Genomic DNA, 18,854 nt, shown 5'->3' on the forward strand with positions numbered 1-18,854 from the left:
TCCTTGCTAAACTTTATGTCTTCTGCTTTTTTGATAGTAGCCATGTTAATTTGTGTGGCAGTAATATCTCTTTGTGGGTTTGATTTTTATTGCCCTGATGATTAGTGATGTTGAATATCTTTCATCTTTTCATATGTTTATTGGCTGTTTAGATATCTAATTTGGAGGAATGTCTTGTCGTGTTCTTTGCCCATTTTGAGTTATTTGTGGTTGAGTTATAGAAGTCCTTTATGTATTCTGGATATTAGCCTCTTCTTAGATACATAATTAGTGAATATTTTCTCCCATTCTGTGGGTTGTCTTCTTACTCTGTTAATTGTGTCCTTTGATAAACATAAATTTTTAATTTTGATGAAGTCTATATATATATTTTTTTCATTTGTTGTCTGTGTTTATGGTGTCATAACAGGAAATCATTGCCAAATCCAGTGTTACGAAGCTTTTCCTGTATGTTTTCTTCTAAAAAATTTTGTATAGTTTTAGTTTTACATTTAGGTCTTTATTCTGAGTTAATTTTGTCTATGGTATAAAGTCAGAGTTCAAATTCTTTTTTTTTTTTAATTAATAATTACCCTATGACTATAAAGTTTTCCCAAAATCATTTGTTGAAAAAACTCTCCTTTCTCATTCTTGGTGCATTTCTCAAAAATCATTTGACCATGAGCACATTATATTATTAGTAAGTGAAATAAGCCAGTCACAAAAAGGGTTTATTACTGGGCTCTCTGTTCTATCCCATTGTTCTGTATGTCTTTCTTTATGCCAGTACAAACTGTTATGATTATTGTAGCTTTGTAATAACTTTTGAAGTTAGGAAGTGTGTCTTTTAGCTTATCCTTCTTTTTCGATACTGTTTTGTCTATCCTGGGTCCCTTGGGATTTCATGCGAATTTTAGGTGGATTTTCTATTTCTTCAAAAAAAGTTCCTTGGAGGGGAGGGATAAATTGGAAGATTGGAATTGACACATATGCACTACTATATGTAAAAGAGATAACTAATAAGAGCCTACTCTATAGCACAGGGAACTCTACTCAATACTCTGTGATGGCCTATATGGGAAAAGAATCTAACAAAGAGTGGATATATGTATTTCTGTAACAAATTTACTTTGCCCTACATTTGAAATTAACACAACATTGTAAGTCAATTATACCCAATAAAAATTAAATATATAATATTATATATTATATTAAGGTCCAGTGTGGGAATATGAATGTATTTCTGTTATTGATGTCTTCTTTAATTTACTTCAGAAAGCTACAAGTGATTCAATTTCTTTGAATCGTCACCAGCGTTTGGTATCATCACTATTTGTTATTTTAGTAGTAGATGTATAGTAGTGTCTCATTGTGGTTTTAATTTGCGCTTCTCTAATCGATGAGATCAAATTGCCAGCATTCATTGGACCATAGAGGAAGCAAGGGAATTCCAGAAAAATATCTACTTCTGCTTCATTGAGTATGCTATAAAGCCTTTGACTGTGTGAATCACAACAAACTGGAACATTCTTATAGTGATGGGAATACCAGACCACCTTACCTGTCTCCTGAGAAACCTGTCTGAGGGTCAAGAAGCAACAATCAGAACCTAACATGGAACAACTGACTGGTTCAAAATTGGGAAAGGAGTACGACAAGGCTGTATATTGTCACCCTGTTTATTTAACTTCTGTGCAGAGCACATCATGTGAAATGTTGGATTGGATGAATGACAAGCTGGAATCAAGATTGCTGGGAGAAATATCAACGACTTCAGATATGCAGATGATACAATTCTAATGGCAGAAAGTGAAGAGGAACTAAAGAACCTCTTGATGAGGTTGAAAGAGGAGAGTGAAGAAGCTGGCTTGAAACTCAACGTTTAAAAAACGAAAATCATGGCGTTGGGTCCCATCACTTCATGGCAAATAGGTGAGATTAGGCACGTTCAGGTGATATGGCCATAGACTTCATGGCAAATAGAAAGAGAAAAAGTGAAGGCAATGACAGATTTTATTTTCTTGGGCTCCAAAGATCACTTCTGACAGTAACTGCAGCCATGAAATTGAAAGACGCTTGCTGCTTGGAAGGAAAGTTATGATAAACCTAGACAGCATATTAAAAAGCAGAGACATCACATTGCCAACAAAGATCCATGTAGTCAAAGCTGTGGTTTTTCCAGTAGTCATGTATGGATGTGAGAGTTGGAACATAAAGAAGGCTGAGTGCCAAGGAACTGATGTTTTTGAATTGTGGTGCTGGAGAAGACCCTCAAGAGTCCCTTGGACAGCAAGGAGATCAAACCAGTCAATCCTAGAGGGAATCAACTATGAATATTCATTAGCAGGATTGATGCCGAAGCTGAAGCTCCAATATTTTGGCCACCTGATGCAAAGAGCCAACTCATTAGAACAGACCCTGATCCTGGGAAAGACTGAAGGAAAAAGAAGGTGGCAGCAGCGGATGAGATGGTTAGATAGCATCATCAACTCATTGGACATGAATTAGAGCAAACTCTGGGAGATAGTGAAGGACAGGGAAGCCTGATGTGCTGTGGTCCATGGGATTGCAAATGGTCAGACACAACTTAGCAACTGAACAACAACAACAACAACGGATAATGATGTTGAATCTATTTTCATGTGTTTATGTGACATTTCTCTATCCACTTTGAGAAAATTTTCTTTATACCTTGACCTATTTTCTAATTGGAGTGTTTTTTTGCTGTTGTGTTTTGAGAGTTTTTTTTGTATTCTGCTGTTTCAGATAAGTGATTTGCAAATATTTTCTCCCATTTTGTAGCTTGCCTTTTCATTCTCTCAGTAGAGTCTTTCACAAAGCAGAAGTTTAAAATTTTGGTGAAGTCTAATGTATCAATTTTTAATGGATCTTACTTTTGGTATCAAGTCTAAGAATTTCATTAAATCCTATGTCCTGGATATTTTCTTCTCTTTTCTTTTAAAGATTTTATATTTAAATTTTTTATATTTAAGTTTTACATTTAGATTTTTAAATCTGTGATCTCTTTTGAGTTAATTTTTGTGCCAGTTATAAGGTTTAGGTTAAGGTTCATGTTTTTGTCTATGGATATCCAGTTGTTCCAAAGCCATTTATTGAAGAGACTATTTTTCCTGTCTTGGGTTGCTTTCCACGCTTTCTCAAATATTACTTGGCTATATTTTTGTGGGTCTATTTCTGTTGTTCCTGTTCCATTCTATTGATCTACGTATCTGTCTCGTAGCCAGAACCGTAGTCTGTAGCTATATAATATGTCTTGACATCAGACATAGTGATTCCTTCCACATTATTCATTTTCTAAAAAGTTTTTGCTATCCTTGAATGTTCCTTTGCTTTCCCCTATAAGTTTTAGAGTGATCTTGTCTATGTCTATAAAGAATCTTGCTAGGATTTTAATAGGAATTGTGTTAAACTTATAAATCAATTTGATAAGAATTGACATATATATTATGTTGAGTTTTCCAGTCCATAAATATGTTTCTCCACTTACTTAGATCTTATTCGGTTTCCTTTATCAATGTTTTGTATTTTTTAGCATGTAAGTCCTATTCATGTTTTGTTTGGTTTATATTTTGTTTGGTATATATATTATATATTTGTTTGGTTTATATTTAAATTTATATTTTTAATTTTGGTTCCTGTGTTCATGTATACAGTTGGTTTTTATATGTTGATATTATGACTTTGTTGAACTCACTTATTCTAAGATTTTTTTGTAGATTCTGTGAGATTCCCTATACATAGGCCATTGTGTCATCTCTACAAATAATTTTATACCTTCCTTTTCTATCTGTATACCTTTTATTTCCTTTTTTTGCCTTGTTGCATTGGCTTCAACTATCAGTATTATGTTGAATAGGTTAATGAGAGCATACATCTTTTTCTTGTTCCTTGTTTTTGTTTTTTTTTTATCATTGAGTATATCCCAGAATTTGCTTTGGAGGGTTTTTTTTGGGGGGTGGGGTATCAAAACCAAAATTGATTTTCTTTATCAAGTTGAGGAAACTCATCTATTTGTAGTTTTCTGAGTTTTTGTTTTTTTTTTTTTTACTATGAATTGGTGTTGAATATTTTCAGATTTTTCTGCATCAATTATGTGGTTGTATGATTTTTTTTTTCTTCCTTAACCTGTTAGATTGGGGATTATATTGATTGATTTCCAGCCTTTCATCCCTCTTGGCCATAGTGTGTAATTCTTTTTATATGTTGTTGAATTATATTTACTAATATTTTATTGAGGATTTCTACATCTGTATTCATGATAGATATTTATGTGTATGTTTCTATATTTTTGGTGCTGTCTTTGTCTGCTTTTGGTATTAGGTAGAAGATGGTGAACATCTTGAGGGAAGATAGTGATAAGGACCACTAAGTCATGAACTTGGTGTGTGGGAACATCAGAAAAAAACAGGGGAAAAGGGAATTCAAGACAGGGAAATGGTGTTATTTTAGCTGGAAATACTATTGCTTGGGTGAGTATAGGACAAGTGTACCAGAACAGAGCAGTGAGGATGAAGTCTGACTGTTATGGATGGAACAGTTATTGTAGTAGGTTTATGGAGAATCTTAGATAATGATGATGTGGTAGGGCTTCTAGGTAGCGAAGAGGAACTAAAGAGCCTCTTGATGGGGTGAAGGAGGAGAGTGAAAGAGCCAGCTTAAAACTAAATGTTAAAAAAACTAAGATTATGATATCTGGCCCCATTACTTCATGGCAGATAGAAGGGGAAAAGATGATAGTAGTGACAGATTTCTTCTTGGGCTCTAAAATCATTGTGGATTGTGACTACAGCCATGAAATCAGAAAATGATTGCTTCTTGGCAGGAAAGCTATGACAGGCCTAGACAGTGTGTTGAAAAGCAGACATTACTCTGCTGACAAAGGTCTGTATAGTCAAGGTTATGGTCTTCCCAGTGGTCATGTACAGTTGTGAGAGCTGGATCGTAAAGAAGGGAGAGCACCAAGGAATTGATGCCTTCAATTCCTTGGTGCTGGAGAACACTCCTCAGAGCCCTTTGGACAGCAAGGAGATCAAACCAGTCAATCTTCAGGGAAATCAACCCTGAATACTCACTGGAAGGACTGATGCTGAAGCTCCAGTATTTTAGTCACCTGATGTGAACAGCTGACTCATTGGAAAAGTCCCTAATGCTGGAAAAGATTGAGGGCAGGAAGAGAAGAGGGCGTCAGAGGATGAGATGGCTGTATGGCATCACTGATGCAATGAACATGAACTTGGGCAAACTTCAGGAGATCGTGAGGGACAGGGAGGCCTGGTGTGCTGCATCCATGGGTTGCAAAGAGTCAGACACCACTGGGTGACCGAACAAGCCCAACAAGAATTGGGACTATGTTGACTGTAGGGGGTAAAATTAATATAAGAGCCTTAAGGGATGAATAGTGGAGACAGATCTTGGACCAGAAGGTGATGTGGACAGACCCTATGGAAGGATTAGTCTCAAGCAGGAAAGTGAACCACTCTCGGAATCTGGGAGGGAGAAGGGATTGATATGGAAAGCATGGGATCCTTAGAAGTGATATCAATGTCTGGAAGTCATGTCTCTCCTTATGCTTTGTTTGGAAGGAAGGGCATGTCTGTAACATCAGTGGAATCAGAGATCTGCACGGAATTGGAGCAGTTTTGTAGAGAAAGAGTGAATTAGCCAAGATGGCGGTGGTCAGGCTGTCTCACCCCCACCTTTTGTAAATATATGGTTTATATAACAGCTGAGATGACTTATAGCACTGTGCACGCACATCACAATGTACCCACTTGGTCATGGGCCACTTTTTTGTAAACCTGTATAATTTCCACTTGAAAAGCCGTTGAGGCTGTGTTATGGCTGCATTCACTGGGTCAACCAAGAGTGAATGCAGCATGGCTGCCCCATGGCTGCTACAGTTCCTCCAGCTGCAGGAACTGCAGTTCCTCCAGCTCCTTGAGTCTTCTTCAAGCTTGCGCATGCACCCCTTGCCCACCCTGGGTTCAGTGAACAGTGTGAACAGCAAGACAATTGGTGTAGTTGGCAGGATGATACAGCAAGAAGTATCATGTACTGACACACTTATGGGGGTAGTTGTGATGACATTGGTCCTTAATTTGATTTTTATCTGCTTGGGTTTTGTTTTTAACAGATCAATTAAAAAAAAAAAAAACAGATCAGTAAGTTAGGAACACAGTTAGGACAAATTAGTGTAGAAACTCTTCTTTGGTAATCTTCAAAATTAAGACATTGGAGGTTCTTCTGGTCAGCTGATGGGTTCTTGTCCTGTCTACTATTGATTATGAGAGGGCCTTTGGTTCCATCCTTTGTTGAATGAGAGAGCCACTGACCATACAGTTTATAATCAGCAGTTCAGACTTAGTCTTCAGACCAATTCTGCATAATCTCTTCCAAAAAATATTAGAAAAAAGAATACGTAATTTCTTCTTATGATTCTGACATCAAAGTCAGACGGGCCAGTTTCCATCACTTGCTGTCGTTTTCTTCCTCATGCCTTCATGTGCTGGCACTCAGGAAGCTGATTTCTGTTCTTATTGCAGCTGCAGTCGCCTCCGCCAGGTTCAGAGCATCTTGACCCAGAGCAGCAAGTCTCAACCCGACGGGATCCTCTGCATCCTAGGTCAGTGTTTTTAACAGGCTGGGACTCAGGGCTGGGGCAACTTCCTTCTGTTCACAGGAAGATATTAATAATAGTGTCATCACTGTGAGACAAGCTGTGAGTTAGTATTCTTCTCCCAGCCCTTGTTCCCCTGAAATCTGTTGCTGTTTTAATGAAGTCCGCTGACATATCAGTGAAATAGGGAGCCTGTGCCACAGAGCAGGCACTTTGTATATGTTATTTCTCCTCACAGTGACCCTTGTAAGAGGAGGAAACTGAGACTCTGGGAGATGAAACTGACTTGCCTCAGGCCATAGAGTGACAGAATTGGGCATTTATTCTTTAACACTTTCTTTTATTATGAAAGAGAAATTAAGACAGTACACAGTAATGAAGTTTTCTAATCATCCCAGATACCAATTCCACTCCCCAAGAGATAACATTAACTGTATTTTTTTTTTAACACAAAAGGGAACATTTTATGAATATTGTTGTTAACCTAACTGAAAAATTTCCACATGATAAGTGTATCTTGGAGATTTTTCTATGTTAGATCAATCTCCTTCTTTATCTCATTGTCATTTACATTCACAGTATTGAGTCATAAAACTTGCTTAGGTCAGGTTGTTTGTCTGTCAGCCTTCTAATTTCCTTCCCACCAGAAGTTAACCACTTTCTTGTTTGTTCTTTCAGATATTCTATACATAATTTTATTTTTTCACTTACTAGCACTTTCATTTAAACTTACGAGAGTCAGTGTACAGAGTGCACACTGGAGTTTGAAATATGCACTCTGGAGCCAAGCAGGTTTTGGGTTTGAATTTTGACTCCATCACTCACTTAGTCAAGAGACATAGTTTACAGTGGGCCTAGAATTCCAGTCATTGGTTTCAAATGCTGAAACAACAATCACTGGATTCTCTTTCCAGCTGCAGCCAATATAGGGGGTGGGAGCTCTCTCTGTCATGAATTTACTTTTGAATAAAACCACCTATTTGTTACTGTACTTATGCTATTATTTCTTTTAGTTCAGGCTCAACCTAGTAAAAATAGGCAGCACAAAATTGATCAAGTGGGCAACTTGAATATAGAATACTAAAGGATTGAGAAAAGGGTCAACTTATAAGAATACCATGAGACCAGATACATACATATATATGTAAAATGAAAACACAAATGTTGCAGAAATTGATGTTTGAAGGTGGGTGTGTGAAGTTTAAGGTAAAAAGTTAATAAACCTCTAGGACAAAGAGCTGTATGTGAACGTGAAGCCAGAAGTCAGTGAGGCACTTGTATGTTTTTAAACAACTTCAGGAGTTTAGTGAATTCTACCTTTGGGGGTAATTACAGTTATCATAGCATCTCGTGGTCAGTTGGTTGGTTTAATTTAGTCTTCTAACCCCTGCAGTATCCTTCCTAGCAACTCTAATTTAACTCCCTCCACTTTGGCATTTGCCATTTAGTTCTTATGATATAGGAAATGTTTTCACTGATTTTCTGCTAACCTTTTGTTTAAAAAAAGTTTTATGGTGGTATTAATTCATGTATAGTAAACTGCACATATTAAAAGTGTACAATGTGATAAGTTTTGACATATGTATGTTGTCGTTTAGTCGCTAAGTCATTTCTGACTTTTTGTGACCCCGTGAACTGCAGCTGGCCAGGCTTCCCTGTACTTCGCTATCTCCCAGAGTTTGCTCAAATTCATGTCCATTGAGTCAGTGTGATGCTATCCAGCCATCTCATCCTCTGTCACCCATGTCTTCTGCTCTCAATCTTTCCCGGCATTAGGGTTTTTTCCAGTGATTCGGCTCTTTGCATCAGGTGGCCCAAGTATTGGAGCTTCAGCTTCAGCATTAGTCCTTCTAATGAATATTCATGGTTGATTTCCTTTAGAATTGACTGGCTTTATTTTCTTGCAGTCCAGGGGACTCTCAAGAGTCTTCTTCAGCACCACAATTCAAAAGCATCAGTTCTTTGGTGCTCAGCCTTCTTTATGGTCCAGCTCTCACATCCCTACATGACTGTTGGAAAAACCGTAGCTTTGACTATACAGACCTTTGTTGACAAAGTGATGTCTCTGCTTTTTAATACACTGTCTAGATTTGCCATAGCTTTTCTTCCCGGAGCAAGCATCTTTTAATTTCATAGCTAGAATCGTTGTCCACAGTGATTTTGGACCCCAAGAAAATAAAATTTGTCACGGTTCCCACTTTTTCACCTTCTGTTTACCATGAAGTGATGGGACTGGATACCATGATCGTAGTTTTTTGAAAAGCTGAGTTTTAAGTCAGCTTTTTCACTCTCCCCTTTCACCCTCATCAAGAGGCTCCTGTTTGCTTTCTGCCATTAGAGTAGTATCATCTGCACATCTGAGGTTATTTCTCCCAGCAATCTTTTTTATTTACTTATTTATTTTAATTGGACGATAATTACTTTACAATATTGTGGTGACTTTTGCCATACATCAACATGAATTGGCCATAGACATACATGTGTCCCCCCATCCTGAACCCTCTGCCACCATCTTCCTCCCCACCCACCTCCTCATCACCTTCCTCCCCACCCCCTCCCTTCAGGTTGTCACAGAGCACCAGCCCTGGTTGCCCTGCTTCATGCATGGAACTTGCACTGGTCATCCATTCTGCATATGGTAATGTACATGTTTCAGTGCTATCCTCTCAAATCATCCCATCCTCTCCTTTTCCCACTCAATCTAGAAGTCTGTTGTTTACAGAACTGGACATGAAACAATGGACTGGTTCAAAATTGGGAAAGGAGTACGCAAAGGCTGTATTATTGTCACTTGGCTTATTTAATGTATATGTGGAGTATATCATGTGAAATGCCAGACTGGATGGATCACAAGCTGGAATCAAGATTGCCGGGAGAAACATCAGTAACCTCAGATATGCAGATGACACCACCCTTATGGCAGAAAGTGAAGAGGAACTAAAGAGCCTCTTGATGAAAGTGAAAGAAGATAGTGAAAAAGTTGGCTTAATACTCAACATTCAGAAAACTTAAGATCATGGTATCTGGTCCCATTGTTGTAGGAAGAGGGGAGCTCCCCTCTAGGTCCCCAAGAGTGGGCTCTTGTCTAACACTGGGAAAAGAATTGTCCAAGGAGACACGTGCTGACAAAGCCAAGAGACTTTATTGGAAGAAGACACCCAGGCCGAGAGCAGTAGGGTAAGGGAACCCAGGAGAACTGCTCTGCCACGTGACTCACAGTCTCGGGTTTTAGGGTGATGGCATTAGTTTCTGGGTTGTCTTTGGCCAATCATTCTGACTCAGAATCCTTCCTGCTGGTGCACGCATCACTCAACAAGATGTATGCTAACGAGAGGGATTCTGGGAAGTGGAGGGACACATGGTGTCTCCTTTTGACCTTTCCCGAACTCTTCCGTGGCTTATTAGTTCCATATTCCTTATCAGGATCTCTTATTCAAATGGTTACTAGAGAGCCTGGCCAGGGTGGGTGGTTTTCAGTCGTTGTGCTTCCCCTAACACCATCACTTCATGGCAGATAGATGGGGAAACAATGAAAACAGTGAGAGACTATTTTTTTGGGCTCCAGAATCACTGCAGATAGTCACTATCACTACAGCCATGAAATTAAAAGATGCTTGCTCCTTGGCGTAATGTGACTTTTAACTTCGCTGATTGATGTTTTTGCTGTTTGTTCGGTGCATCTGTAACTGTGTAACTGGATTTGTTTCCAGTCACATTGAAGGCTTTTAAGTTACAAATGGTTGTTCAAATTCCGGGAACTATGGCGGCTCCCTCCAACTCTTACTTGGGGCCCCTGAATCAGAGACCCTCAGTATAAAGGTTTGGAGCATATGTTGCCTCGCCAATTTAGGCACAACACCCCTTATCAGCTCAGAAGCAGTTACTGAATGAGAACGACGCCCTGTTTCCCTAGGAAACATAATTCTCTTAAAGAAAAGCGGGGAATGAGAGGGTAACAGGCAGGACGGCTAGGGGTCTCCAAATGGAGGAAATCAGCTGCAAGTGTCAGATGTTTTTTCTCTCTCTCTTAAGCATTTTTTCCCTTCTCTATACAAATTTAAAAGGAGGTTTCTCTTAAAATTCCGTGTTGCCAAGATGACACCCGGTTCCACCTGAACTTAACTTTTCTCAAACCTTGAGCTAACCGCTGTGTTTTTCTTATGGAGATGTTTTCCTTAAGCTATGTTAATGACCTATGTATTTACCCTAGACTCTGTCTTTCTTCAGGTTGGTTCCATTTAGGACTCAGAACAAACGACTATGTTTTACTCGTACGTTGTTCTCCTAATCTGTGTTAATAAAAGTATATATTTACTTGGAAACCTGCCTTTCTTAAAGATTCATGGCAATCGTTTTATGGCCTGGGATGACTCACCTTGTGCCAATGTTATCTCAAAATGCATGTTGTGGGTGAGGGAGCCTGGTGCCAGGCTCTGAGTTTTGAGACATTCCCTCTGTCTAATTAGCAGCCTGCTGGTAGCTCTAACATCCAGCTAAAGACTAGCAGGGGGGCACTCTTTCTGCCCCCTTCTGGTGTCTATGTCAGAAGCTTTCTCTCTTTTATAATTTAATAAAACTTTATTACACATACACACATAGACGCTTGCTCCTTGGAAGAAAATCTAGACATTACTTTTCCAAAAATGGTCCGTCTAGTCAAAGCTACGGTTTTTCCAGTAGTCATGTATGGATGTGAGAGTTGGACTATACAGAAAGTTGAGCACTGAAGAGTTGATGCTTTTGAACTGTGGTGTTGGAGAAGACTCTTGAGAGTCCCTTGGACAGCAAGGAGATCCAACCAGTCCATCCTAAAGGAAATCAATCCTGAATATTCATTGGAAGAACTGATGCTGAAGTTGAAACTCCCCATACTTTGGCCACCTGATGCAAAGAACTGACTCACTGGAAAAGACCCTGATACTGGGAAAGATTGAAGACAGAAGGAGAAAGGGATGACAGTGGATGAGATGGTTGAATGGCATCACTGACTCAATGGACGTGAGTTTGAGTAAGCTCTGGGAGTTGGTGATGGACAGGGAAACCTGCCATACTGCAGTCCATGGGGTCGCAGAGACAGACATGACTGAGTGAGTGTACGGAACTGAAGGCCCACTTGACTTCACATTTCAGAATGTCTGTCCCTGTGTGACTGACCACACCATCATGGTTATCCAGGTTATTAAGATCTTTTTTGTGTAGTTCTTTGTATTCTTACCACCTCTTCTTAATTTCTTCTGCTTCTGTTAGGTTTTTAGTGTTTCTCTTTACCATGCCCATCCTCACATGAAATGTTACCCTGACATCTCGTCTTCTTGAAGAGATCTCTAATCTTTCCCTTTCTAGATTTCCTCAATTTCCTTGCATTGTTCACTTAAGAAGGCTTTCTTATCTCTCCTTGCTATCCTTGGAACTCTGTATTCAGTTGGCTTATCTTTCCCTTTCTCCCTTGCCTTTTGCTTCTCTTCTTTTTCTCTGCTGTTTGTAAAGCCTCCTCAGATGACCAGTTTGCCTTCTTGAATTTCCTTTCCTTGGGATGGTTTTGGTCACTGCCTCTTGTATAGTGTTACAAACCTCATTTATAGTTCTTAAGGTACTGTGTCTGTCAGATTCTATAATAATATATAAGGAATAGATTACATAATGTATAATATAATATTTAAGGAATAGATTCCCTTGAGTCTATTTCATCACCTCCACTGCATGATCATTAGGGATTTGGTTTAGGTCCTACCTGATTGATCTAGTGATTTTCCCTACTTTCCTTCAGTTTAAGCTGAACTTTGCAGTAAAGAGTTCTTTATCTGAGCCACAGTCAGGTCCAGGTCTTATTTTTGCTGACTGTATAGGGCTTTGCCATCTTCAGCTGCAAATAATATAATCAGTCTGATTTCAGTGTTTACCATCTGGTATTCTCCATGTGTAGAGTTGTCTCCTGTGTCATTGGCAGAGGGTGTCTGCTATGACGTGTTCTTTTTTTTTTTTTTTTACCCGCCGCCGCCGCCATGCTGCCCGGCCAGCGCGCGCACAGCGGGCGGGGGCTAACGTGTTCTTTTGACAAAACTGTTAGCCTTTGCCCTGCTTCATTTTGTATCCTAAGGCCAAGCTTGCCTGTTACTCCAGGTATCTCTTGATTTCCTCCTTTTGCATTCCAATCCTGTGATGAAAAGTGTATCTTATTTTTGATGTTAGTTTGTATAAGGTCTTATGGATCTCAGAGAACCATTCTTCTTCAGCTTCTTTGGCTTTAGTAGTTGGGACATAGGCTTGGATTACTGTGATGTTTAATGGTCTGCATTGAAGACAAACTTAGATCATTCTTTTTTTCTTGAGATGGCACCTAATTTCTCCATTTTGAACTCCTTTATTGACTATAACAGCTGCTCCATTTCTTCTAAGAGATTCTTTCCTACAGTAATAGATACAGTGGTCATCTATTCCCGTCCATTTTAGTTCAGTGATTCATGTTCATTCTTGCCATCTTGCTTGACCACGTTCAATTTATCTTGATTCATAGACCTAACATTCCAGGTTCCTATGCAGTATATTTCTTCACAGCATTGAGCTTTACTTCTGTTAAGGGGTGACATATGTGTATACCTGTGAGAGTATCACCACAGTCAAGATAATGTACGTAGCCATTATCTCTGGGTTTCCTTGTGTCCTTTTGTAGGGTCTCCATTCTGTCTCTTTTCCACACTTAGGCAATTACTAATATGCTTCCTGTCATTATACATTAGTTTGCATTTCCCAGAGTTTTATATAAATCAAATCATATAGTATATATTTTTTTGTCTGACTTCTTTCACTTAGGATAATTATTTTGAGATTCATTCATACAGTAGCATCTATCAAGAATACGTCTCTTTTTATTGGTAATTACTATTTTATTGTATGTACATATCAGTTAAGACCTACAAATAAAACTACTGTAAACATTTGGATACAGAGTGGTTCTACCATATTATATTTTTACCAGCAGTTCTTGAGTGTTCCATTTAAAAAAAAATAGTTTTTTATCCCAATTTTAGATTTTTTTTACAATTTTTAGATTTACAGAAAAATTGCAAAGACAGTACAATGTTCCCATATACCCTTCATCCAGTTTCCCCTATTGTGTGTCCATGCTTTGTCGCTTCAGTTGTGTCTGACTCTGTGCCCCTATGCACTACAGCCCATCAGGCTCCTCTGTCCATGGGATTCTCCAGGTAAGAATACTGGAGTGGGTTGTCATGCCCTCTTCCAGGAGATCTTCCCAACCCAGGGATCAAACCCAGGTCTCCTGCATTGCAGGTGGATTCTTTACCAACTGAGCCCAGAGAAGCCCAATTAGTGAGTATTAATATATTATCATTATCTGAAGTCCACACTTGCTTCACATTTCCTTAGTTTTTACCTAATGCCCTTTTTCTGTTCCAGGATCCCATGTGAAATTGAGTTGTCTTCTTAGGCTTCTTTTGACCATAACAGTTTCTCAGACTTTCCTTGTTTTTGATGACCTTAATGACAGTTTTGAGGAGTACTAATGAAGTACTAGTACTAGAAAAATCCCTTTATTAGGATTTTTCTTTTGTTTTTCTCATAATTAGACTGGAGTTGTGGACTTTGGAGTGGAAGACCAATGAAGTAACATGCCATTTTCTTCATATGATAGCAAGAGTACATATTAACAGCAAGACTTTTCAGTGAATATTGACTTTGATCACTTGTCTGAGATAGTATTTGTGAGATTCTGTACTATAAATTTTTTCCCCACCCCTCCGTCCATACTGCCGTCTGGGAGGAAGTCACTCTGCTGCTTACACACTAAGGAGTAGGGTTTATGCCCTGTTGCCTTGGGGAGGAGAGTATCTACATGAATTATTTGAAATTCTTCTGCATGGGATATTTGTCTTTTCTCCCTCATTTATTTCAGTCATTTGTTTGTATCAATATCGATTCATGAATATTTATTTTATACTTTGAGTTAAAATCTAGCACTATTTCATTTATACTTTAGGTTATATTCCACTGCTACTTCAAATTGTATCAGCTTGACCATTTGGAGCTCTTTTGGTTGACTCCTATGTCCCTCCCTTTGATATATCCTCATCAAAGTTTTAGCCTGTTTAGCACTTCTGTATTTTCTGACAGTATAAGATTCTCCAGTCCTATTTTGTCTGTTACCTGCTTCAGTCCTCAAAACAGCCATTGCTCTTACGGAGCCCTGATTTCTTTTATTGCAGAATTGTGTTAGAAACCAAGATCTAGGCACTGTGTATGCTCTTTGCTACAGGGATGTCATTGCTTTTAGACCCTCCCAGCTGACAAAGCTCTAGTTGAAGTACTCAGGTTCAGTAGTTGCGGCGCGCAGGTTTAGTTGCCCCTTTGCATGTGGGATATTAGTTCCCCAACAAGAAATTGAACCCACATCCCTTGCATTAGAAGATTAGATTCTTAACCACTGGACCACCTGGGAAGTTCCCCACTGGTTATTTTTAACTCTAGCACTTTGAACTTCAGGCGTTATGTAGGCCAAGTCATTCCTTCTTTTGATTTTTTTTTAATCCCTTTCTTCACTGAAGTGTTGATTGGGATAGAAGAGCACTATGCTTCTTTGATCTAGCTGAGAAGGTAGTCTTCCCATAGAAGTCCTCTCAGCCCTACTGGCCTGAATGCCCATTATTTTTCACTTTTCACTGCTCTGAAAAACCATTGGCAGTCCTGTTTCCCAAGCTCCTTCTTTGAGCTCCTTCTGCCCCAGTCCCTTCTCTTTAGTCTTACATATACTGCTCCCTGCCCTTGACATGTCCCTCTTGCCCAGAGCCATAGCTCTGGGTTTTTATGCATATACAGGAACCAAATAGTATATGTGCCTGTGGCATTGAAAGGCAGTTATGAAGGCGGTATTTTAATTTCCTTTTCATTAGTCTCTGACCCAGCCCCATTAGACTGTAAGCTTCATGAGGACCATTTGTTGGCATGTTTCAGCATCTAGCACAGTGCACGGCCTTGGGCCTGACAAATATTTGTGAGAAGATGGATGTCTGTGGTTTCATTCACTTGTCCTCATTTCACTTCTTTGAGTTCTTCTCAAACCACCTTAATTCTCCTCTATTTGATTTCATGTATTTTGATAAAGGTCTTTTGGAGAAGAAAATAGTTTTCTGATGCCTAGTCCTATTCCAACTGGAAGTATTACAAAATCTTTAACCACCTCTGGCAGGATGTGGACTGTATTTTCTGGTAACTTCTATCCTCAAAAATTTCTTTTGATTAAATTAATAACTTCTGTATTTTATGCTGTTTCACCATCTCAGCTATACAGATCTTGAATCCATATAAGAATACTTGATGCTGAGGCCACTTGTTTCACAGAGAGTTGTTTTGTTTGGTTTCTGGCACAAAACTGGTCTGAGGTGCTACCTTTAACTTAACCATCACAGTTTTGCTGAGCAGGGACAAACTATTGGGACTGATTTTCTCCCATAGTACAGTACAGCTGATCAGAGCCTTCTTTGTCTTGCAGGAATCGATAGCAGGTACAATGAAGGCTGCAGAGAGCTGGCAAATTATCTTCTGCTTGGTTTGTACAATCAAAATGCCAGTGATTTTGAGAAAACAGGGTTTTCGGAAGAAGTTTTAGATGGTAAGTATATATTGGTAGACTCTGAGAGAGAGGAGTTACATGATTTATTCCTTTGAATGCTTATTTCAATGCCCTTTTATGGAAAAATATCAAATTTAAAATAGCCTGAAGCGCCAGTAAATTTTTGCTCTTTTATTAATGAAAAACATTTCTTTGCTGATACATTAAGTAATATGCTTTTGGTCACCTACTAGATAATAGACTAGTGATAAGTACGTGAACCATGAACTTCCAGATGTCCAAGTTGGATTTAGAAAAGGCAGAGGAGCCAGAAATCAAATTGTCAACATCTGTTGGATCATTGAAAAAGCAAAAGAGCTCCAGAAAAACATCTACTTCCTCTTTATTGACTGGTGAAGCTTTTGACTGTGTGGATCGCAACAAACTGGATAATTCTGAAAAAGATGGGAATACCAGACCAGCTGACATGCCTCCTGAGAAATATGTATGCAGGTCAAGAAGCAACAGTTAGAACTGGACATGGAACAACAGACTGGTTCCAAATCGGGAAAGGAGTACATCAAATCAAGGCTCTATATTGTCACCCTGCTTTTTTAACTTATATGCAGAGAAAATCATGCGAAATGCCAGGCTGAATGAAGCCACAAGCTGGAATCAAGATTGCCAGAAAAAATATCAATAACCTCAGACATTCTGATGACACCACCCTTATGGCAGAAAGCAAAGAAGAACTAAAGAGCCTCTTGATGAAAGTGAAAGAGGAGAGTGAAAAAGTTGGCGTAACACTCAACATTCAGAAAACTAAGATCATGGCATCTGGTCCCATCACTTCATGGCAAATAGATGGGGAAATAGTGACAGACATTATTTTCTTGGGCTCCAAAATCACTGCAGATGGTGACTGCAGCCATGAAATTAAAAGATGCTTGCTCCTTGGAAGAAAAGCTATGACCCACGTAGACAGCATATTAAAAAGCAGAGACATTACTTTGCCAACAAAGGTCTGTCTAGTCAAAGCTATGGTTTTTCCAGTGGTCATGTATGGATGTGAGAGTTGGATTGTACAGAAAGGTGAGCACTGAAGAATTGATGCTTTTGAACTGTGGTGTTGGAGACTCTTGAGATTCCCTTGGACTGCAAGGAGATCCAACCAGTTCATCCTAAAGGAGATCAGTCCTGGGTGTTCACTGGAAGGACTGATGCTGAAGCTGAAACTCCAGTACTTTGGCCACCTGATGTGAAGAACTTCGACTCATTGGAAAAGACCCTGGTGCTGGGAACGATTGAAGGCGGGAGGAGAAGGGGATGACAGTGGATGAGATGGTTGGATGGCATCACTGACGTGATGGACATGAGTTTGAGTAGGCTCTGGGAGTTGGTGATAGACAAGGAAGCCTGACATGCTGCAGTCCTTGTGGTCACAAAGAGTCGGACAGGACTGAATGAATGAACTGAGTGACAAGTAGTTTTCAGAGTATGTTTATTGGATAAATCAGTTTTAGAGGAAATGGTAAACATCAGTGTTTGACATTATATCTTCTTGACAAGGTACTAGTTTTCCTGTAAATTTCCCACTGCCTCTACATGCTGGGAGGCTCATGTTATATGCCATTGTCCTATGATAGCACTTTCAACTGTGAGTCAAGGACGAGCCTGCAGGGTTCTCCCACAAGGAAGATTTCATGTAGATCTTCAGTTCAGGAACAAAGGCTCTTTGTCCTGCCCTGTCTTTGGGCATTGTTTTCTATGTGACTGTAATTTATGATGGTGCCTGTGATTACAATGCAGGCTTTCTGCTAAACATTTCCCTTTTCTCACTTTGAGACACTCATCCTGTGGTCACGCTGCTGTGGGGGTTATGCCCAAGAGCTATCTCTGATATCACATACTTAGCATCATAACTTGTCTGCCAGATAGATCAGAAGACACAGGAATAGACAAATCAAAACGGACAAGAGACAGCTCTTGTGAAGCAGCTGGGGGACTCAAAATCTGATGTTGAAATAATCTTGCTGTGGATCTAGTGCAGTGGTTCTCAACTAGAGGGTTTTATCCCCCAAGGGATGTCTGGCTGAAGACATTTTTGAGTGTAACAGCTGGGCAGAGTGGGTAGAGCCAGAGATGCTGCTAAACATCCTGTGATGCATACGCAGGCCAGCTCCTCACAACAAAAAATGTTCTGGTCTAAATTGTCAGTAGTGCTGAAGTTGAAGAACCCTGGTCTAATTTCTCAGTAAAGTCCTTAGTAGTATCTATCATTAGAGATTTGTTAAAGTTTTTCTTTTTATTGGTGTGGAAAGAGCAGGCTGAAATTATTCCTTCCAGTAATTTTTTTTTTTAACTCAAATTTAGTTTCAGATTCTGATTTTAAAAATTGCCTTCTTACGCTATATTACACCTTCTGGTTTGGAAATAATTCATTTTGGCAGCTCATTTAGAGTTATAAAAAGGCAGATGCTTGTGCAGCCACACATTTCACTGCAGTCAAGGTTGTTAAAGACACTACAATATTGAAATAAAAGAAATAGTTTAAGTCCTCAAAGGTCCACTTTTCTGCTTATCTTTGTCTTTATCCTGTCGCCTAGCACAATGAATGCTTATAATGAGCATTTTCTTCCAAATTAATTCATTTTTTAAATCCAAATAGCTAGA

General features: G+C 39.1%; 1 protein-coding gene across 2 annotated transcripts in view; it reads left to right on the forward strand.

Annotated features, from left to right (window-relative positions):
• Positions 1–18,854, forward strand: part of DNAAF9 (dynein axonemal assembly factor 9) — a 172,294-nt gene that overhangs the window by 15,983 nt on the left and 137,457 nt on the right. For both annotated transcript variants that reach the window (XM_043885152.1, XM_043885153.1), the window contains exons 2-3: positions 6,543–6,622; positions 16,122–16,241. In XM_043885152.1, the coding sequence (XP_043741087.1) occupies positions 6,543–6,622; positions 16,122–16,241 (200 nt within the window). The remainder of the gene's footprint in view (positions 1–6,542; positions 6,623–16,121; positions 16,242–18,854) is intronic.

Source organism: Cervus elaphus, chromosome 23 (genome assembly GCF_910594005.1).
Source record: "Cervus elaphus chromosome 23, mCerEla1.1, whole genome shotgun sequence".
Lineage (NCBI taxonomy): Eukaryota > Metazoa > Chordata > Mammalia > Artiodactyla > Cervidae > Cervus > Cervus elaphus.